Source organism: Leptosomus discolor, chromosome 8 (genome assembly GCF_034619465.1).
Source record: "Leptosomus discolor isolate bLepDis1 chromosome 8, bLepDis1.hap2, whole genome shotgun sequence".
NCBI lineage: Eukaryota > Metazoa > Chordata > Aves > Leptosomiformes > Leptosomidae > Leptosomus > Leptosomus discolor.
The window spans coordinates 40834576-40857433 of record NC_141398.1 but is presented as its reverse complement, the minus strand read 5'-3'; the positions used below and the strand labels follow the sequence as shown (position 1 = coordinate 40857433).

Here is a 22858-nt window from a genome sequence, read left to right as displayed (position 1 = left end):
CTAGAACTGTCTTTTTTTTTTTTTTTTTTTTTGGGTGGTCAGACAAAGTATTTGGTAACAAAAATCTGGGCTCTTGACTCAGTGCTGCCTGGCGAGTACAGTTCTCGCTGTGTGAAGCTCCTTTCTACAACTGTTGGAAGGTTGCAGAGCAAGTGTAGTTGTGTAATCTTTGCTTGCTGCTTTCAGAAGAGTCCTTTTATCTGAACTCTCCTGCTTCTTTCCACCTCAGTTGTTCCTGGCTGAGATGCTTACAGGTAGAATTAGAGAGAAGGAGAAGGGAAAAGTTCTCTTCTGAACAATTGTACTTTTATGGGCAGATTGCTAAACCATGAGTGGTCTTTGAAGTTCCTCTGTAGCCTGGAGTAATTTATGGAAAGATTCTGTTCCTCTGTTCTCTTTGTAAACTTCTTAATTTGTGCTTGAAGTTGTCTGCAGTGTGTGGTTGATTTAGAGCAAGAATTTTGGGTTTTGTTTTGGTTATTTATAGGGTATGAGCTTTTTTATGTATGCTGTTAAAAGCTGTAGTTGTGACTTGAGTAAATTAAGGGGCGTTAAGACAAATTGCTTAATAAAGGTATTTCCCTCTCAAATTACAGCTGTTATTGACAAATAGCTTAAAATCTTCAGGGCACTCTGTGAAGGTGAGCCTTGCCTTTCCTGCTGATGGTTGTGCTCTTCTGTATTCTTGAGTAAAAAACAACGTATTTCTGTAATCCACCCTGGCAACTTTACTGCCTGGTGGTGCTTCGTTTGGGAGAAGTGAGTCTTCGGGCTTTTGCTTGAACCACAGCAGCGTATTCTTGCTCCTTCCTACATTTAATTACAGTTTCACTTCTCATTTTGGGTCTGTTTTGATCTTTGAGCCCCACTGAGAGCCTGGAACCAGAGTGGGGAGTTTGTTTCCTTTTCTTGTCTGTGGGTGATATGCTTTGACCAGCCATCTTAAACTGCAGTGCTACCTGAGGTCTGTGTTGGGTTCTCAGCCCCTTGGAGTGATAATTTGGCTTCGCTCCCCAAATGCATTGTTTTGCTTCCTCCTTTGTGTGTTTCACAGGCTGAAGAAGAGAAGGGTGGGCAGAAGCTTCAGGAGAAGCCAAAAGAGTCTGAGAAGCCAAAAGATTCAGGAAAAGTGACAATCACCAAAGTGTTCGATTTCGCTGGTGAGGAGGTCAGGTAAGCTGGCAGATATGTCAAAGGTTGGCTCAGAGCAAACTTGGTGCTGCTTTTCTGCTGGAAGGCTGGAGATGTGCTGTGAAGCATGGTGTATCTGCCTCTTTTTCCTTTACCCTTCTTTTTATTATGAGCACATAGAGACCTCAGGGAAAACAAGGCCAAGATTTTTCTGCCTGAAGGCTGCAGAGTATCCTTATATGCAGACCTCAGCCACAGTCTTTGCTCAACTTTAAACACACCTGTAAATTCACTCAGGCTTCCCCACCCAGGCAGCGTTCAAAATGGTTGGCAAAGCTTGCCAGTGGCACTGCCACTGCGAAGGCTGAGACCAGGAGAGAACCATGTATGCCCCACAGGGGTGGCAGTAATGCATTTTATTCCTTCAGTCTAGTCCGAGCCCTGTGCTGGGGGCAGGATGTCTGCTGGCACTTTCCCTGGTGGTGTTCACAGTCTGCTGCAGACACTAAGAGGTGTTTTGTTGAGTGCTTTTACTCCTGAAACAGCTGCAACAAAGGTGATGGGCTGGGTAAAAATCATTGTTCAGGCTGAGTTTGGCTTGCAAGATGCCTCTCCGGATATGCTGCAAGAGGGAGCAGGTGTTTTATAAATGCTAAAGCCCAGAACTGAGGGGCCTGGGTGGACCCAGCTGAAATCTGAATGCCCTGTGACCTCGTGGCTATTGCCACGGTGTATTTTGGTTTTGTTCATCTGCAGCTGTAAACCTGGTTTTGTCAGCTGAGAATTTCGCCTCTATTTCGTGCGACAGCAGAGGGCAGCAGTTCCCGGCAATAACACCCTCGCTGCCTCAAGCTGGAGGAGGAAGCAGAGAGTAGGGGCTTCCGCTGCTCTTGCTTTTCACGTCAGCACTGCTGCCTGGGCTGCTTGAAAACTCTGAGAAGAGCCATGGGCCGTAGTAGCGACTTCCCTATTTCCCTGCCTTTGCCGGGCTGTAGGAATACCCTTCATTGACTGGAGAAATGGCAAAGAACTGTACCACTGCAGCTTTTCTGAGAGAAAGTGTCAGTCATACCTTTTCTGCAAGGGAAAGTCTAAGTCTTTCCTGTGCCCAGATAAATTCTGTCTGTAATTCTGCTACAGATTTTCTTTTCTGATGCACACTCTTCATCTCGGCCACCAGGTAGTTTGTCCCTGATTTTCCTGTGTTTTTTTTTTTCCTGGTTTAAATGCAATGTCCTACCAGGTGAGAATAGCTGAAGCTTACAGGATCGCAGGGCTGTCATACAAAAGCCTTGTAGGGTTCTGACATCAGGTGGCAGAACTGCGTTCCTGGTGCTTTGGGGTTGCATGAAATTCGCGTGCAATCTTATTTGAAGTCTGGATGTTGTGTGTTGTAGGTGAGTGTCATTTCCTAACACGAGCATAGAAGTGTGTCACTTAAAGGAGGGGGGTTGATTTACAGGGAAACTTGTAGGCTTACTTCAGAACATGAGTCTTCCACTTGTGAAAAGGAATTTTTTTTGTGTGCGCAATTTTTGGTGAAGTATAGGACCCTTTAAAGTAAGGAGCGAGTAAAAACGTCTGCCTTGAAGATTCTGTCTCTATGAAAAGAAGCCCCAGATAATTATGATTTAAGCAGAGAATCACTCAGGTGTTGGTCTGATTCTGGCATTTTAGATTTTGCGTGGTGGTTACAGATTAGCTTTACCAGTGCTGCTCTTGCTTTTATTGATAATATTAGTTGGAGCGGTCGGGGAAGCTTTCTCTGTCCATCAAAAAGTGTCTTGCCTTATGTGAGTAGAACTTGTCCAGGGCTCCTAAGACACTGATTTTGTGCTTTTTGACATCAGTATCTTCTCTGTAGTTTTTTAATAACTATAGCTAAGTTAGGTAAAGGCATATTTTTCTGTGTCAGTTGCTTTTCTAATGTCCTTTGTGCTGCTCAGTACTGACTTTAGGGGTCTGTGAAGGACTCGATACAACCTTCTACTCATTTTTGATCAAATGGGCAAAAGCTGGAGCCTGCGTGATAATGAAACTGTAATCCTGCAAACCCCCAAGGCTCACGTATTTTTTATTTGCAGCAGGCATTGTATCAGCGGGTTACAGGGCCAGCAACAGAATGCAGTGAGATCTGGAGAGCTGTGTTCGGCCGGTGCTGGAGTTGCCACATGCTACTTTATTTAGCTCTTCGATAACAGAAAAATCCTTCAATGTTTTTTGCCCCCTTGATTTTTGTGATGTTCAAAGCTGAAGCTTTTGGGTTGTTTGCTACATCTTGCATCTCTAAATGCGTTACGCTGTTAGCTGTGGGTAGGATATTAGGAGTTATCACTGCTTACAGCTACTGGTACTTTCCTGTAACGGCAGTAGGTGTGGGCCAGAGGGCTGCTTTTTCTTTGGAATAGCAGGAGGTTGTCTTTGCGCAGCCCTAACATCTGCAAATGCTCTGAATACCAAACACTAACTTCCTTGCCTGGGGAAGCAGCTGGCAAATTGTTGGTTACAAAGGACAACACACGGTAGTTGGTAGGAGTGTGTGTGCATTTCTGGACTGAAAGAACTGAAATGAGAGTGCTGTCTCTGTTGCTTTCCTTTCTAAATGGTTGGAGGCTACTTTTGAGTGCTGCTGTTTTGAAAGCTTGAGAAGAATTTAGATCAGTATTTAAGCACTGATAGATTCAGGACACAAATTTTGATAGTCTGCTCACTGAAGCTCTTAACAGAAGATCATTTAGCCCTGATCTCGTGTTGCAGAACAATTTATTTTCTCCTGTAAGAAGATGTTATAATCTCTCTTGCGTGATTGGAGTAGCAGAAGTCTCGAAAGAAATCTCCAGCTACAGCGCTGTACTACAATAGTGAAAGACCTTCCTCGTTAAGCTGTCAACTCCCCTGTTGGTTATTGTTGCACTTAATGTCCATTTTGAGTAGTCTGTGCTTGTATCAGTTGCTAAGGTTGAACTTTAGGTTCAGAGTATTACAAATTACCAAATAAAGAATTACATTTAGTGGCATTTAATTTTATATAATACATGATTTAGTATTACCTTGTAAAACTAAAGCTGTTGAATCCTGGAACTAGAAACAATCTTTAACTGATTTCTGTGTTTTCCAGTTGTGACTTTTCTGTCTGCTATTCATTCCTCCCTGGTGTTAGATAGATTAGGAGCAGCAGGTGACCGTCACCCAAGTGGTTGTAATTGTGGGCAGTGGGAGCAATTTGCGAAGGTAGTTCAGCATCTAAATGGAAGTTCAAGTCATTTCTCACTGGCAGAGGAGATTGAAGCTACTTAAAGCCTCTGGTTTATGAATTTGCCTCACGATGGAGGATATGTGGTTGCATTAATAGGGAACCTCATCCCTTGTGCCAGGGTTTGTCTGTTGCAAAATGTAATTGCTGTATGACGAGGCTGGTTTTCTCTTTGACACTCCAAACTACTCTGCCCTGGTGAGACTTCGCCTGGAGTACTGCGTCCAGCTCTGGAGCCCGTGGCACAATAAGGACATGGACCTGTTGGAGCATGTCCAGAGGAGGCCATGAAGGTGATCAGAGGGCTGGACCACCTCTCCTGTGAGGACAGGCTGAGAGGGTTGGGGTTGTTCGGCCTGGAGAAGAGAAGGTTTTGGGGGGGACCTTGAAGTAACCTTCCAGTACCTGAAAGGGTCCTATAAGAAGGCAGGGGAAGAACTATTCACAGGGGTTTGTAGTGATAGGACAAGGGGTAATGGTTTTATTCTAGAAAAGGGTAGATTTAAGTTGGACATTAGGAAAAAGTTCTTTAGTATGAGAGTGGTAGATCACTGGAACAGGTTGCCCAGAGAGGTAGTGGAAGCCCCATCCCTGGAGACATTCAAGGTCAGGCTTGATGGGGCTCTGAGCAACCTGACCCAGTTAGAGATGTCCCTGCTTATTGTAGGGGGGTTGGACTACATGGCCTCTAGAGGTCCCTTCCACAAAACATTCTGTGATTCTATGATTCTGTAAACCGCTGTGGTGCTCAGTGTATCAAAATGGTGGTTCTGTGCTCCTTCCATGAAAGTGAACTCTATGTCCATCCCGGACTGCAGCAGAATGCAGCTCCCATACATGGAGCTGGCCCGGCCCTGTGGTGTCAGTCACAGTCAGCCTAACAACTTGTGAAGGAAGAGCAAAGTCAGGTCATTGAACGCTAGCAGGAGTAGGTTTAGTTTGAGACATCTTCTGCGTACCTTCATCTGGCTTGTGGGAGGCCAAACCAAGTTGAGATGAGTAGTGGTGTCTGGCTTGGGTGCTGATTCAGGAATGGGAAGCCTGCGCTCGCCACCCTGCTTTGTTCATACATTGCAAATTCCAAGTAAAGGACTCAAAACTAGAAGCTTCATGTTTCTGTGCACATGTGCTTTGTTCGTGTGGTTTAAATCCCAAGCTTTACACACTCAGTTTGTTCTTCTGATGGGAATGCTTTCATGGTACTGCTGGGTTGCAGTGCTGTACTGATAGTGTTGTGTCGTGCTGGCAAAACTGGCTTGTGCTGCTTTGGTGACCCTCGGCCACTTCCCCGTGTGTGTGAGCAAAGCAACCAAGTCAAAGCCAAGCCATAGTAGGGCTCCACTCTCCCTCTGTCACTGGGGAGAGCCCTGCTATTTTCCTGAAATCTGGCAATGCATTCCTGTCGCAGCTCCCTTACCCACCAGGCTGTCTTACCCAGGAGTGCCAGTTTTTGGGATCCAGAAAAACTCCCAGCAGGCTGGGTGATGACCTCAGACCTCTGCACTGTGGTCCCTTCCTGCCCAGTCCTCACTGCTGGTAGGTGGCAAATAGCTTAACTTCTCAGAGGCGATTGTTCCTGACCCCTGGAGGACTTGCAGATTAGATTTTGCATTAACCCTTGAGCTTTTTTTCTAGAGCTTCTTCACTGTGCTTGCACACTCTGAACCTATTTCTTGCAGCACTCGCACGTATCTGGCAGGTGTTTCTGTGATGTGAGTACTTCTTGGCTTCTTGCCACATCTGGGGCCAGAATTGTCATGCACGCTGGGCCTGGATCTATGTACAAATGTTTCAGGAAGAGGTTTCAAGATCTCCTCTCTGTGTCTGCAGCTTGAGCTCTCTTCTGCTGTCTAGATGCTGTGAGTGCAAAGATCCAGCCAGGGCTTTCTTGCATGCTGTGTGTCTTCCTCCTGCCGAGCAGCTAAGTGCTGAAGACATCATTCTTACTGCTGTGTTAGAAATTGCCAGACCACGGGGCCCTGAACCTGAAGCAGTTACAGCCAGGGAGCTGGGGGTTTACTGTGGGTAAATGCTTGTCCAGTGAACTCCTTGGTTACTTTCATATTTGAAGGCTGAGCAGATGGGTGAGATTTTGCTGAGTTTGACTGAAGCTCATCTTTTCAGGTTGAGCTCAGTAATCTATCTGCTGCTTAAGTGCCTGTTTCCCAATTAATTCAGGCTGCTTCTGAAAGTATTCTTCAGTGCTTGCCTGATTGAAGCTTACTGTTGCTTTGAAACTCTGTGCTGGAATGCCCATGTTTGGTGGGGCAGCAAGCCCTGTGCAGCGCTCTCGCTGGGAGAGCTCTCGGCTTAAATTCATAGCTGCGGAAATCACCTGACCTATGGTGGTCTTTTTCTCTTGTTCCAAGGGACAGTTGACCCAATTCCATGGATATTGTTTGCTTTTTTAGATTGCTTTTAGGTGGGGTTTAATAAGGCATTTAGTCCAGAGGTATGTACAAAGGAGGAGAAAGCTTTCTGATGTGTTTGAAGTCCTTGAAGGCTTTACAGGTGTAAAGAGGGAAAATCCTTAGCTGTCCTACAGAACTTTCTGTCCATGCCTCTCAAAGCACTTTTTAAAGAAGCATTGTCCCCATTTGGAAATATGGAAACTGAGGCATACTGGAGTTGATGGCATCCACTAATTCACCAGGGCTCCTGGATCACATGGCTCAGGATACTCAGCGATCCAAGCTTCATTCGTGCCTTGTGTGTACCAAATAAAGCTAGGAAGGGCCAGGTGCCAAACATACTGGGCAATAAGTGGTGTCATGCTGAGTGTGGGACTTGCTGCCGGATATAATGAATACTTAAAAGTTCATACAGTCTCGTAGAAGGAACTGAGCAAACTCACGTCAGAAAAATTTGTCTGGGCTTACATGTGAGACGTGAACTCACCTCTGGATAAGGGCTTCCTGCTGTTGACTCTTGTAGGAGACCAGATTTGTGACTTGGAATACCCTCTGGTCTCCCACAATATGGCTGCTTTTATTTGAGTGTCCACCGTGCTGCAAAGAAACAAGTTGTGTTGGCTGTGTGTGCTGAGCAGAGTTGGGAGGCAGCTTGGATTCTGAGTTAGGGAAGATGATGGCTCACAGTGGGGCTGTTTAAAAGGAAAATACAAAGCTTTAAAGAGGTGCGTAAAGCATCTGATTGATAACCGAGTAGTTGTAGCTTAAATCATTGTAGTAGTTATTGGGGTTTATACTGGCTGAGGTTGATATTCCATTTGCCACAGTTGAAGTGTGGGGTGAAAGAGAACCTGATTTTCATCTGTTACTGTTTGTAAATGGTTATCATCTAGGACGTTCCTGGAAAAAAAAAATCATTACTTATTCTGTGTTGCTGCCTCACAGGTTTTCATCCTGCCTTAAGGATTCAATAAAAAAAGATTATTCAAAGGAGATTGTTCTTAAGTTGGAACTTAAGGACCTTAAGTTGGATCAGTGGGTTTTTGTGGTGAAATTCATGGCCTTTTGAGCAGGAGAAGCAAAGGTGAAGTAAGGTGGCTGAGAGCAGGTTCTTGTCCGGAAACTTGCCTGGGACAGTAAAAGCCCTTTGTCGGCCAAGAGTGCAGATCTCCTTTGTACAAGAATGCTGTTGACAATGGGAATTGTGTGGAACGGGCCATGGCCAAAGTTGTTTTTTTTTTTTTTGCTGTCCTATGAAGTCATCGAGGTAAATATATACTTTAACTTGGGCCTGGTTGAGTGGGGTGGTGAGATCTGAGCCTAGCCTATGGTGTTAGGTGTGGTGCTGGATTTTCATCTTGGTGAGCTACTTGGGAGAGCTGTGTGGAGCTGACTAAGGACTCGTTTATTCCTTTGTGGTGAGGAGCTGACCCGTGTCCAGCAAAGCTGAGGCTATAATTCAGTTCTCTGCATTTGTACAGTGCTACTTCTTGGGGATTTCTTGATGCTGCCTCTCGTTACTGAAATACTGAGTTTTCAATCTTGGCTTGTCTGTATGCTTGTTGAATAGACACCCGTGTCCTAGACTGTAGACTGTTTCTAACCCCAGATCTGCTGTCCTCTTCCAGAGCTTCAGCCCCTTGACCCCGACCCTTTTCAGGAGCCAGCAGCTGGAAATGGCTGCAGGAGAAGCAGATCAGACATCTGAGAACAGCCTGAGCTCTCCAAAGTCCTTGTTCAGCCTCTGATTTCCTTCTCAGTGGCTGAGATGTCCTCTCTGCTCCTTACATGACAAGCGAGACTGACCAAATGTGATGAAGTTGGGAAACAAAGGGGATGTAAGACAAGGAGTTTGGGAGAATACCACCTATTTTATTGCTTTGTTTTGAAGACAGTTAAGGTAGCTGTCTGAGCAGCGGCTGCTGCTTCTGCTTCTTCCTGGCAAGCATTGAGCAGGAGTGGGGAGAATACTGAGTCTGATAGAGTTAATGTATTTCAAGGGGAAGGGGGAAAAAGAGCAGGGAATTTACTTCCACAAGCCTCAAGATTTAGAGCTGGCCCAGAAAGAATTTTAAAAATGTGTAATAGTCCATCTGTGTTCTTGCTCTGTGGTCTCAGTGTGGCTCAGTCAGATGTGTTAGGCTAATTAACACTGAGAGAACATGTAATACCGTTAACTCTCTCCCTACCTTGTGATGCTTTTCAGGAAACTCAAAAAATAATAGCAAGGGGTTGGCAGGCAACACGCTCACACTTCTTGCTGGGTGTGAATCTTGGTCATTTGTTTTGTGCTCATGGGATTTTTGGCACAATGCTGAGTGAAGGACAGTTGCTTTTGAGCTCAGGAGAAACATCAGTAGTTTGGGTGTGCTTACTGATGTTGTAGGCAGTGTGGTGCATGTCAAATCAAGACTGATAGGTGTGTGACATGTTCCATATGTGCTTTTTTTTCTTGCAAAGCCTTTGCTGTGTTGCTTGCTTATACATATGAGTGAGAAGGCAGGTGAGCATTACTGGAATCTGTGTCCTGAAGTCTTATATTTGGAAAGCCCTGCCTTTTTTCCAGGTGGATAGCAAGTGATGATACAAAGCTTCCACCAGATGAAGTAGACTGGTGTTGTCAGATTAGGTATGGAAGACAACTGAACTAATAGGGGCAGAGGAAGAAACCACTCACTAATCTGGTGTGCTTTTTGCAAAGGCTTTGACTACAGTAGCAAGGAAGTGTTAGGAAAAGTAAGACAAGAGAATTTCAGTAGCCCCTTGAAAAGCCACTCCGAAGTCCAGCCTCTCTGAGGACTTTTGTTTCATGTTGATGACTGGTGATGCCAGATGTTTGTAGGGTTTATCCTCAGTCCCCCTTGGCTAAGGGGTTCTAGAGAACTAGTGGCTATTCTAGCCACTTTGCAGTGACATACCACTTCCTCGATGAGGCTTGCACAGTGCAAAAACCTGGGCTTTTAAGTTTTTTCCAGAATCTTAATCTGAGCAGTAGGAGCCTGGGGACAGTGCCTTGGTACCATAAGACAACTCAAACCACCCAGAATTACACAGAATATCAATATGACTGCTGTGTAGAGGTAGCAGTCTAAAAAAGTTCTACAAACAAGGACCAAAAGGCTGATCTTGGCCTAATGGAGTGTAGGCAGCAGCCTGCCTGTTCCTGTCCTTACGCTGCTGTTATTAGAGGTCAGAGCATTCCTTGGTTATCCACAGTTTATATTGGCTTTTTCTGATTTAAAAAACAGCTATTGATTTTGGTTTGGTTTTTTTGGAGGCCAGTGGGTGAAAATGTTACCTTTCAAAATATGCTTAAGAACAAAAGGGTCTCAGGGGCATGTTTTGATAACCTTTCCTCTGTGTGCATCCATTCCCTGATGCTTCAGAATTTCCTTGGGGAATCCTAATGTTGTACAATGAGGATTGGCACAATGGTGGCCCAGAGATGAGGTCATTAAGTGTGAGCAGGAGCTATGTTGTGTGCTGGTTCACTCACTAGGCATTCCCCTGTCTCAAAGGCAGTTGCAGAAATCAAAACTTCATAAACAGTGTGACAAACCTAGCCAGAACTCTTTTAAGCCAGAGCACTTATTTCTAAAGTAAATCATGTTATGGTCTGCTTAATGTGCTTTGAGAAGGGGAATGGCCTAATGACCCGCTTCTATTTAAGATTTTTGTTAGTAGATGTGCAGGCAAGGCTCCTGCTTAGCAAAACTGAAGCACAGAGTGTTTGTGACTTGCAAAGTGTTAGACCATAGTGCCAGCTTTGTCCAGTGCATTATCTGGCATTCACCAACGTGCTGACTCCTGTCATCTTCCTTTATCTTACCATGCTTTTGAAAATCCCAAAGTGACTGAGGAGATGTCCACCTGAAAGTCATCTTATGCTTTTGATAGGGCTTGATGCTTTTAAGGAAATAATTGATGTGTGCTGGTTTCACTTGTGCATTTTTGCTGGTAATCAGTGTGATGAAAAAGAAGGCTCAGCTGGGATCTCCAAAGGTGGGAGGAGTCTCAAAGCATCTCTGAAATGATGGCTTGGCCTCCAGATTAACTTGGGCATTTCTAGAGCTTTCAAACATAGGGTATTGGAGTGCTGCATCAGCTTTGGGAACTGGATGACCAACAGTGTTCTCCCGCATTCAGGTTCTTCTGAGTGTTTTCTGCTTGTGTAGTTAGTGTGGAAATACACAAGAAAAAAATCCCACCCTTCCCCAGTAGTTAAAGGAGGAGACTGTTTCTGTACCTGGCTGTCAGACAATTTCCTGACTTTTAAAAATCTGGAAACAGAAAGTGCTTAGTGACCTGTTCAGGTCTCACAGGGGCTCTTTTGCTCTTAGTAGGGGGATCTTGTCCCTCTGTTCATGCCTTCACTGCAGGGGCCTCTGATCCAGTCCCAGCATTTTGCTGCTTGCCATGTTTCCCTTGGTTCCAAGCTGCTGCCTCGTTCCTGATAGCTCCAGGCTTAGAAAGGGGCTTTTGATGTCTGGTGAGATGCTGGCAGAGCCTCCTTTGCAGCCCTTGGGCCTGGGGTTTCCACTGCTGGAAAGTGCAGCTTGTGAAGATTCTGAAGCAGGAGGGTTTCTGTATTAGCCTGAAGGGAAGGCAAAGCTGTTCTCTGCCTTACTATTTCATTAACACATTACAAACCAAGTCAAGCTTAGTCTGGCTTTTTCCCCATGGGAATGCTTGTGTTGTGTAGTGTCTGTGTAACCTTTGTGTCCAGCATTCATAGCTGTAAGGGAATTTTGAACCCCTGGCTCTTGAGACCTGTGATACTCCTTCCTTCAGCAAGAGAAGAGCCCCATAATGCAAACATTGCACCACTTTGCAGGAGTTGTGGGGTTGCAGGCATCTGTCTGGCTTTCCATGTGCTTGCAAGTCGTGGTTAATGGGGTCAGAGGACCCCAGCTGAGCAGCTGCATCTGTTCACCTGGTTTGCTCAACTCAGATGTTTTCCATAATTTGAAGTTAATCCTTTTGTGAGGTACAGATAAAAAGGCTGACTCAAAGGCCGAAATAAACTATATGTTGGATTTTGGGCTGGCCAAGGGAATAGTTACCCAAAGAAGCAAGCAGAGACCTGATGCTTGGAGATACTTAAAACCAGGGTGGATAAAGCTCCATTCAACAAGGAGGTGAAGCCTTGTGCCATGGTTGTGGGTCACCTACTCCAGAGAGCTGTGTTTGATGTGCTCTAGCTATTGCAAGCTCCAGTGGAAGCTCAGTAACTGGAGTGGTACTTCCCTTTGGATCTAGAGAGCCTCTTACAGAAGCAAGCAGAAGCCCAAAAGGGGCCTGACAGCTTGGTCAGCATCTCAGATGGCACCACTTGTCCATATGTTTTCTTTGGATCTGTCACAGAGTCTTTGTCATACAGGAGATGATGGAAAATTGCTTGTTGCCTTCAAGGCTTATAAGGTTAGGACATGGATGTCCAAAAGCACTTTTTATGCATTATTGATGTTAAAATATCATTCATCTCAGCTTGTTTTCAGATGAATTGGTTTGAGATGCAGCCTGGGCTGACTGCTTGGATTAGCAGCACACACCTCCTGCGAGGAGCAGCACCAGGCAGGCAGGTTGGCCCTTGCCTGACTCCAGGAGACCTCTGATCAGATCTGTTTCTTTTTAAAAACCAGCCAACAGCTTCTGTGCAGATAGGCAGCCCACAAAATTATCAGTCGCTCCAGCCTGGTCTTGTCTGTGTTGCTTCAGGGAATCGGCTTAGTTTCCCAGGGAACAGCTTCTCCCACCTGGTTTGAAGAGCAAGGTTTGGAGAATGTTGGGGTTGTTTTCTGAAAGGGAGAAAACAAATGTTTTACTTTGAAATTAGAAAAGCAATGGGGGCCTATTAATTTTAGTTCTCTTTGCTTTACACCAGACAATCCAGCATAAAATAAATACATACACAGTGTGCAGGCAGATGTGGCCTGGAGTTTCAGCTGCGTGAGGACTTGATTCTCTCCTGGAAGGTGCTGAACATGTGCACTCAAGTGGCTTCACGATCTTGCAGGCTGGCGCGCCTGCCTCTCATACAGTGCATCTGTGTGTGGAAGGCACCCAGGACATGGCAGTTTGAGCACAAGAGTCCACCAAAAAAAAAATCAGACAAAATATTCCTTTTGGCTCAGAAGGGATTAGGTTTTTTACAAACCCCTGTAGATAAGTATTGCTTGCTCCTCAAGTGATCCTTCCAGAAGGCTGGAGGACTACTTAATGAGGCTAGACACAGATGGGGAATATTGAAAAAGGATAATTAGCCTCATTTTTCCCCCCTTGGTCTGTGATTCCCCAGAGCTAACAACATTAAGATGGTGTGGAAAGTTTTATAATTGTGTCAGGCCTAAACTGGGCCAGGTTTCCCAAGTGAGAACTGTGTGTCCAGAGTACATGTGGTAAAGAGCTGGCATTTTCCAGACCTTCCACTCTTGCTCTCCCTTTCTCAGCCTGGAGGTCAGGAGAGATGGTACCTTTGTGCTGCTGCGATTAAGGGTCTTAACTACCTTCTCAGCTCCAAGTCCCCTTATACCCCAATACCAGCATGTGCTTTCTCAGCTTGATGTGCACCAGGCATTTTGATTAGAAGAGTGCAATTGTGTTGAGTCACCTGGGGCTAAGTTGGAGGGATTTTTGGCGCTTGGGATGTATAAGGTTGCTATTACACCACAGACTATGGACAGAAGACTGCAAGCCTTCTTGATGTGGCTGTTTGTCTTTCCCAGCTTCCCCTATCCTGCCTCTGAGACCCTGCCTCCTTTTCCTCTCCTTGCAAGGATGTGGCTCTGCTGATGTGCTTCTGTAAGGGCTTGCAGGGCACTTTGCTGTTCGCTGCTGAGCTGGGCACTTCCCTGATACACTGCACCCTTGGCATCCCTTATGCTAGTTCTGTTTCTGCAAACAGGACCAGATTCAGCTGTGCTAGAGTAGGGGCACCTGATCCTTGCACTAGGGTGAGCCTTGGGGTGTAGGTATTGTGTTGTGCCATGGTAGCAGGAGTGGGGTGATGTAATGGATCGGGACCCTTCTCTTCTCACCTGGTATCTCTACACTTGATGTAAAGACCAGAATGCAGGAGAAAAGCTGATGTATTAGACTTACTCTGCTACTGAACTGAAGCATGAAAATTTGGTTTTAAGCCCTTTTTGCAGATTAGCTGGAGCTGTGTGAATGTGGTGCTCATTTTAGCCAGTATTCCTCCTTCCTTTTAGCTGCTTATGTGGCTAAGGGGAGTGCTGGGAGCAGATCAAACACTTGTTCTTAAATTAGGATGCTACAGTTCAGTACTGTAAGTGCATGCTCTGTGGAAGAACTTCTGTGACAGCATGTGGGTTGTCTTCATGTGGTTTGGTGCCCAGCATATGAGACTGGGGCCTTTTTCATGCACGTAAGTTGCAGCAGTTTGGTTGGTAAATGTAAAGGGAAGGGTGAGAAGTTCTTCAGTGGAAGATGCAAGTAACGTACCCACAGCTGGGCACCAAAACAGCAGGCTGGGTAGGTATAGGTACCAGCTCAGGTACCACTTTGAGCTTGGTTCAGAGATGAAGGGTCCTAAGGAGGACACCTGTAAGTGTTAGAGGCACTTGATGATGTAGTTTCTAGCATATATTTTCCCTATAATAACTTTATAATATAGAGGACTTTTCTATTTTACAGTTGCACAGCACCTTGTACAGTAGCATCACCTGTGCTACCAGGCTCCAGCATGGTCCAAAAAATTAATAACTGTTCTGTGTTTCGGAAGTAGTCTTATGCAATTTAATAGCATAGCAGTGTAATGAAATCTTTAGGGGAAATGATGAGAGCGAGTGGTTTTGTGTGTGAATTACAGGGTCTGCAAGTGGGCGAGACACTAGCTACTTGTTTTATTGCTGACAATATACTTATTTTCATGTTTATTCCTGGATTATGATGTGTGAATAGCATCCCAGTAAAGAGTCAGGCAAATAGTTATTTATCAAGTATTTAAAAGTGAAAGGTCTTGTAATTTTCCTTAGTAATGACTGTGATTTCTTCCAGCTGGATTAATGGCTGCTGTTTCTCTCTGTGAAGAACAAGAAGTGTTTTGGTTTCTACATGGAGAGTTATTGTCTCCCATAATAATGCAGACCGGAGGATTTTTTTCCTTCCTGACCCAGGATCTGGGAAAGGTTGAAATGTGCATAACCTGAATTAGTACCTTGTAAAGCACTTTAATATTCTTTCTCTCGTCATCCTTGTTGGAGTGGTGCAGGAGTTGCTGCTGGCATCAGCCCAGCAGCAGCCTGCCTCAAAGCTGCTTTTGTTTCAGTTTGAGGCAATCAGTGGGTCTTGTGGTGGAATCGCCTTGAAAGGTTGCTTTTTGTTACGTTTCTGACACACTCCTCTGTCCCCAGCTGGGCATTCCTGGTGGAACAGGTTGCCTGCAGCTTTGTGGCTCTGTTGCCATAGTGGACAACTTCAAAAATAAGTTCTAGAGCAGCTGCTGACAGGCCAAAGGGGGCAAAAAAAATTGAACAAAGTGTTATATTCTGTGCCCAGCCATTGCTTCTGGTGCCCTGAGGTGGTGGAGGGTGCAAGTATCACAGGCTGAGTAATCCCTTGGTAGGAAGCTGTTTGTGCCTCTGGATAGCAAAGGGATTTCTTTGCTGCTGAACTGTCTGTCATTGAAGGGTTGTGCCAGACCTTCCCTGCACATCGAGTTGAGGGGCCGCAGCAGGTGGAGGTTTCTCCTTTCTCACCCTTTCTGGGACTGACCATCTTCCTGCTCCAAGAGCTGTGGCCTGTTGCACTGGTCCAACCAGCAGCGTGCTAAATCTGTCAGACTCCAAATCCCTGGAGGCATTTTTTATGTGCATATTAGCTTCACACCTTCCTTTACCTCAGCTGGTGAGACAGACATCATTCAGTTTTGTCTCTGGGTTGGAGAAGACTGAATGTAGTCAGGAGGTTAAGACCAAGGAGCCCTATACTTAGATCCCAGCTCTGGCACAGGCTTTGAAGACCTGCCTCCCATTGTGCATGTCTGGATCCTGTAAACTATTTAATTGCTGGATTCGTGTAGGTTTATGGGAACTGGACTGAGCTGTCATCTCAGCGCAGCGAGCAGTTAGTGGCAAGGTGTGCTTTCTGTGATCTCCGCTTCCTTTCCCAACCCCTGCCTCCTCTTGGTCCTATGCTTTTCAAGTCCCAGAAACATGCAGGGTTTAACGGTTGGGATCTAACCCAGGAGCAGGTCCTGTGGCTATGTCGAGGCCAGCAGAGGTGTTTTTTTTCCAGGGTGTGTGGTTACTACACTGCGTCTCTGAAAATCCTGCGTGCTCGGGGCCTGCCTGATGTTTTTCCCAGCGCCTCGCATGCTCCCTGTGCACCAGAGGTGGACCCTGATGGCACAAGAGTGCAGGGGGGTGACAGGAGCAGGGGGACTGTGCCAGGAGCCAGTGCTGCAGAGTGCATGAGAAACAGTGCTACGGTGCTGCTCTCCAGCTGGGCAGGGATCGGAGCTGGCTCTTTGGGCGCTGTGTTTGAAAATAAATGGGCTGCATGATTGTATTAATCTGAACCCAGTGCTGGTGGGGCTCTGTGGGGAGTTCTGGCTAATTGCTGCATGAAGACACCAAGTTTATTCTGTCGAATTAAATTCATGGATGTAGAGTAACCTTGGGTGATGATTGCTGTATGATGTGACTGTCCTTGCTGAGGACTGTGACTGGGTGGTGTGTTTGGAATGCCCTAAATTGTGACAACGCTGTAGCAAGTCTTGTGTTTCTTTCTGAACTGCTTTTCCCCTTTTCCCACTCCTTTCCAATCTGATCAGCAAACGCTTCTAAATATTCATAACTTTGGATTTGTCTCTATCCACATGACTGCCGCCGGTTTGAAAGGCATGTGATAATGCTGAGGGGGAAATGGGGTTAATCTCCTCCAGCACAGGCAGAACAAGGCTGAGCAGGAGGTGTACAGTGCTAGAATTTATTCTTATTTCTGAACATGCCTTTTCCAGTGTATTTGCAGTCTGCAGAGAAGGCGAAATAACAGTTTTCCTTCCCTAACTGCTTCTTCAGATGTGGATTCAGTGTCAGGACAGGGACATGGGTCTGCTAGTTGTGTGCAAGTGGGATTTCGGGGCATCAGTGCCTTCAGGCTTAACAAATAACTCCACAGTGCTTTCCTCCCCACCAACATTTGCAGCTCTGGCTTTCTCCATGTCCATCAGCCAGTTTCTACATGGAAGTTGCAGGGTGAGGTTGGTGGGTAGGAGGCAAGGAGCGATCAGCCTCTCTTGTAACCTGGGCAGATCCTGTGACCGACGAGGCTTTTAGCCTCTCATCCACATGTGCTTTAGACCTGGGCTGAGCCGACCTACCCTTGCTGGCAGCAGATGCAGCCAGAGGCCCAGGCTGCGGAGGGTGAGATGGTGAACTGTGCCTTCTGGGCTGGCCGAGCTGTGGGTGAGGCTGCCTCTGTGCCCACAGAGCTGCAGGGCCCTGGAGAGACTCACAGGCTTGTGCTCAAAGGGAGCAAAATTGTTAGCTTGGCAAACCAGGGCAACCTCATTAAGAGCTACTGAGAGCATGAAAAGCATGTTGCTGGAGGCAGGTCATTGTAAATGAGGGGGCTAAAGTAGCTGGGATTTTCTAACAATTAATTATTGAGTGGTTTGCTAGAGATTCTTTCTCATGTTTGTAATTCATTCCCTGCTGTAGATGCCATATTGATTTATAATTTTTTGAAGTTCAATATTTTGTGCCCTCAGGGCCTCAAACAAAAATTAACTGGAAAATGAGAGTAAATTTCTGCGTTCTGCTTTGTCAGATCTTTCTCTCCCGTTCCCTGTCTCCAGAGCCAGTTTCTGTGCTCTGGTTTGGGTTGCAGATGTTGCCAAGCCTGTGTGCTGTGGGCTCTGAGACATGAGTGGCAGAACAGCTGTGGCAGAAGAGCTGCCTCACTGACCAACAAATGAGGAAATCAAGAGCCCAATTAAGACCCTTGAATTGCCCCCAGTGACCTGAGCAGAGCATTTAGTAGCTGCTAGTGAGACAGGCCTGTTTGAATGAATAAGCATTCCTGTTCATTTGAAGAAAAAAATCCCCTCCTCCCCCAGCTCTAATTAGCTACTCTTTTTTTTCTTTCCTTTTTTTTTTCCTGCCATGAATATAGAGGGTTTGTCACTGGAATGAAACCTTAACAAGGTGCATGTTCTTCAGCTTGCGGCTGGTAGAGGTGATCTCTGTGCAGGTGCTGTGGGGACTCCTGTACCTGTTTTCTGTATTTCCTTGCTGGGTCTTTGTTTTTGCTCTTGTGAGTACAACTCTTCCTCACTCTCTGGTTTGTATCTTTTCCTCCAACAGAGTGACTAAAGAAGTAGACTCTACCTCAAAAGAAGCTAAATCTTTTCTGAAGCAGCAAGAGAAATGGCAGTCAGCAGCTCCAGCTTCCCTCCCTACAGTCTCTGGGTGAGTATGTGGTTTCTCTGCCCTGGTATGGACCCTTAGTGAGAAAGATGGCACTTGATGTGGTATTAAAGCTAATGGGTATTTGTTTTCTGCAGGATTTCAGTAGGAGCAAGACTAGGCCTGGAAGGTGTGATGGTTTGGAGGGGAGGGAAGCGGGGGAAGCAAACCATGAGTCCCAGTGACTCACTTTGTAGGTTCAGGCTTGTATTTCTCAATCCGTATAAATCGTTCATCCTAGTAAGGAAATACTGTTTCAAGTGTTTTGAGCAGCCTGATGAAACTGCAGGTAGCCAAGGAACATGCCTGAGACTGCCTGCAGTTCCTTTGGAAGGTGCTTCTTAGGATCATAAAAAGCCATGACAGGCTGGGCTGTGGCTTCTTAGAAACTTTGGGGGAGCATTTGAATGAGAGATGCTTATGCCTCTTTAATGTTCTTGAATATCATTTTGATGTGGATTTGTCACTTTCTGTTCAAGCTCTAACACCTAGTTCTGAGATTATCATAATGCTTGTCAAAGATACAAAGAGGTCACGTCCCCTGTGCATCTGACATGCCACTCCATGTGGTTCTTGATGAGCTTGGGAGGTCACCCGCTCCTCAGGAATAGATGAGATGCTTCTGTATTCCAACAATGATTTTTAAGTCAGTCACTTGTATTTATATTTGAAAGACATAAACTGCGTACGATTTGGTCACATAGAAACAGCACCCATCAAATAAGTACATTGTCCTTTCCATCTGCTGAAGAGCAATTCTCCAGTGTGAGTTAAGGCTGCCTTTCCCTGAGATAGGCTGTTATTCAGTTGCTGCAGCTGGATTGTCACTCACTTTTCCAGCTAAGTGTTTCATAGCTTGTTGTTAGATCAGGGTAGTGAAAGCATAGTGCGTGTGTGTGACTCTTGACAGCTGCTGTTCCCTGAGATGAATGAATGCATAGATGAGCATAGTCTTGTTGCTGCTGTTCACGCTGCACAAGGGTTCGTCCCTGCAGAGCTCATTAATTGTAACCTAAGTGTTGTGTACGGGGTTTTGTGCTTGGAAGAGCTTGCCTTGAGTTGGACTAATGTTCTTTGTTCAGTATGGGCGGCCACAGAGTTGGTTTGGGTGGCAGCTGAAGCTAGGGCAGCTTCTTGCTGTGCACACTGCTGGTGGTCCCATGTCTTTAAACCTGCCTTCCAGTTCCCCCAGCAAATACCCTGCTGCTCCGAGTACAGGTAGGTGTGGTAGCCCACTGGGAAAGCCCCAAGGGCTGCTCACCTTCCTGCTCTGCTGAGATCCGTATTTCCTCCTTGTCTTACTGGCCCGAGGGAGGAGGTGGATGGCCTGGTCACTACCAAGGTGCATGCGTGCTTGTGCTGAAGCTCTGATCGCTCAGGAGAAACAGCCAGAGCCCGGTTTGAGTTAACGCCGCAGATATCTGAAGTGAAGAATCCACATCAAATGTGGAAAAAATGGAATAAGAATCAATATAAGAAATAACAAGTTCAAGGACTCCTTTAACTTTCCTCCAGTGTGATTGTTTTGGAAGCAGCTTAATTAGGCTGTCATTCAGCTTGCTGATGTGTAATGTCCTACTGACGCTTGCCCAGAGTATGAGATGGCCTGGCTGCGGGGAAGGGAGGGGGGAAAAACACCCTGGGCTTGTACGTCTTGGTTTCCTTCAGAGCAACAAACTCTGATGCAGCGTAGCCCCATGTGCCTTCCCTTTTGCAACCTGCTGTGGAATATCCTGGGTTTGTGCAGCAACACTATGGCAGAGGCGTAGCAGTGGTATTTTGATCAGTGTGTGGAACAGCCTAGCATTCTCGAGGGTTTGAAAGAGACTGTCTGGGGCAGCCTGGCCAGTGTGTGCCCTCTGGTCTGAGAGTGCTCCAGGGAGCCTTCTACCTTGGGACTGTATCAGAGACAGATCCCTGAGACTGCCAGCAAACAGGCTTGCCTTTGGGCTTAGGAGGGTGCTTCCAGCTGGGAAGTCAGCCAGAGTATTTTCAGGTGAGAAAATTACTAACAGGCTTGCAGTGTTCCTTAAAGCCAGAGGCGAGTGCCCTACGTTAAGAAAATTACAAAGGTCAGGTGTAAGATTTGGAGCCAAGCTATTGTCCAAGCCCTGCTTCTCTGGAGCAAAGAGCCACAAGCCTCAGTGACATGTTGGAGCAGTGCCTGGGCACTGACAGAGCCTGTCATCACCTGGTGCTTCTTTGCTGGTGTCCTTTGGCTGCTTAAAATAGAAGTTTTGGGAAAGAGGGTGCATTTCTCCCTGTGCATTACAGGAGAGCCCCAGTCTGGGTCAATATCACTAGAAGGCAGTGAAAAACATGGGATTCAGGATCCTAGATGTGCCTGTGGACACCCACTGTGTTGTGAGCCATTGTCAGCCCCCAGGAGCTTTGTCAGCTATTTCAAAAAAACAAGAGTGAGCTTTGCCTTGTGTGCAGGGGATTTGAGCAGCTAAGAGTGGCCTCTCCATCTGGCTTTTCTTTCTTCACCTTGCAAGCAGCTTGCATTATTTCTGGATGCAGCCAGCGTACCCTGCATTTATTTAATTTCTCTTCTCTAAACAGACAGAAGTAATCCAGGAAAGCAGCAGTCACAAACCCAAACATCCGGTTCCACATCTCCATGTTACAAACCCTTGCAGCCTAACTGGTCCAGGGGAAGGGATGTTTGGGGCTGAAAGTGCATTTCCTGAATGTCTTTAACATCCATACCGGATGTGCTATAAAAAGATAGATTTGTGCTTGTGAGGGACATGGGGGTGGTTGGAAGAGAATAGCTTAAACACTTGGCTGTAATTAAAGCCAGGAGTACAAAACAACCCACCCAATTCTTTCAGCAGGCTTTGCTAGAAAGGTCAGAAGCTCTTTGTTCCCAGGGATGTGATGGTTTCCCAGCCTTCCCACTGTGTCCCCCAGTGACACCCGGCAAGGCAGTGGTCTGTCAGCAGTGGGTATCGGTTTGTTGGAGAGGTTTGGGATCGATACTCTGTTCCAGCCATGTTTCTGTCATGCTTTGGGGTTGTGTTAGGCTCTCACTGATGCTGTCAGAGGTATCAGGTGTGATGAGGGGATCCACTGATCCCTTGTAATTCACTGACACAAAAAATGGGCAGAAGGTTCCTGGCATTCAAAAAAAAAAAAAAAAAAAAGCCCTCCACCCACCCTGCTAAGCCTTCTTGCCTTTCTATGTGTTTTAGGGCTCGTTTCCTATCCTTACCCCTGCTCCAGAGCCTTTTGGGGGCAGCAAGAGTAGCTCCTGGCTGTAAATGCATGACCTGATGGAGGGGTCAGTCAGCTCTTGGGCATGCCTGCTGCTCTGAGAGCTGCTTTCTGCCCCCTCCTTGGGCCAGGCAGGACCTGTGAGCTGGGTGCATCATCCTCTGCACAAGTAATCCTGTTTTGCAACCACCATTTCATATTCAGAGATGTTAAAGCAAATGAAATCCTCCACACAGCTTACTGCAGAATGACTGTGTGCGTATACTTGTGCATGTGTGACTTGAGACACAACGGGGGGGTTGAGCTGCAGGCTGGGAAATACCTGCACAGCCCTTTGGCGTGAGCAGCTGCAATCTGCCTGTCGGTCCCTGACACTTGTCAAAGCACAGCGGCATAGTATAGGGAACAGTGCTGCTGTAGCAGTCCTGAAAATGAAAAAAATGTTGTTGTTGGATCTTATTTGAGAATCTTCTCTAGGCAGCTGTTTCTACACGGCCCGAAGAGGAGCCAGGAAGAAAAAGGGAGGTTTTTCATGGGCTTTGTTCTTGACTTTGCTTATTGCCAAAACTATTTGTAATTAAATGTGGACTTGCATGCTCAGCCCAGCTGTTGCTTTTGTTTGTAATATCTGCCTGAAATTACAGTGGTGGACGTGTGACCTCCTAAGCCTTTTCATGCCATGTAGGCTGATATAAACACAGGGTAAAATTTGCCTTGGAAGCAAGTGGGCACCAATCCCATGGAGTTCAGGAGGTGCGGTGCTTGCTGACCCCTAGGCTGAGTTTGGTCTGTGAGTGTTTGGGCCTCGGTGCAAGACTCATCAGGAAGAGACACTGCAAGAAAGCTGTGACCTGGAGGTACCTACTTGCCCTGAACAAAGAAAGCAAGATGAACTCTTACCTGTTCATCATGGATGCTTTCCTCCCTTAGTCTACAGTAGAGCAGTTCATGTGGATGGACCATTACATGGTGTGAAAAGCTTCAAGCCTTTCCTTTTAGAGGTTATTTACTCTGCACACTAATGTTGGAGTAGAGGGACTCCAGCAGGAAGACATCTGTCCGTGGCTTCTCTCCCACCTTCAATGTGCAATAGGGGAAATGGTGGCAGTCATTGTGGGAGGATATGGATAGTGGGAGCAATGGGAGCCTGTTTGCAGCATCCTGACCTGTTAGTGTGATTTCTAAGCTAACCTTCCCCTCCAGCCTGGCTACTCCTAGGAGCTGCTTTGCATCCAAAGCTTTTTCTTGCAAAAGCTGCTCTTTCTGCATGAGTTGGCTGGAGCTAATTGTATCCCATTGCTATCATGACTGAAACTGAGGTCTTGAGATCTTAAGTGGACACTGGTGAGACGGGCACAGGCTCTCAGCTTCTGTAAACTTCAGATGATCTAGAGCAAGCGCTGCAGCACTCA

The 22858-nt window shown here is 46.2% G+C and overlaps 1 protein-coding gene across 1 annotated transcript in view; it reads left to right on the top strand.

The window, feature by feature from the left end:
• Positions 1-22858, top strand: part of CFDP1 (chromatin remodeling protein CFDP1) — a 65916-nt gene that overhangs the window by 1826 nt on the left and 41232 nt on the right. The window contains exons 4-5 of the mRNA XM_086469220.1: positions 1055-1173; positions 18126-18230. Coding sequence (XP_086325346.1) covers positions 1055-1173; positions 18126-18230 — 224 coding nt within the window. The remainder of the gene's footprint in view (positions 1-1054; positions 1174-18125; positions 18231-22858) is intronic.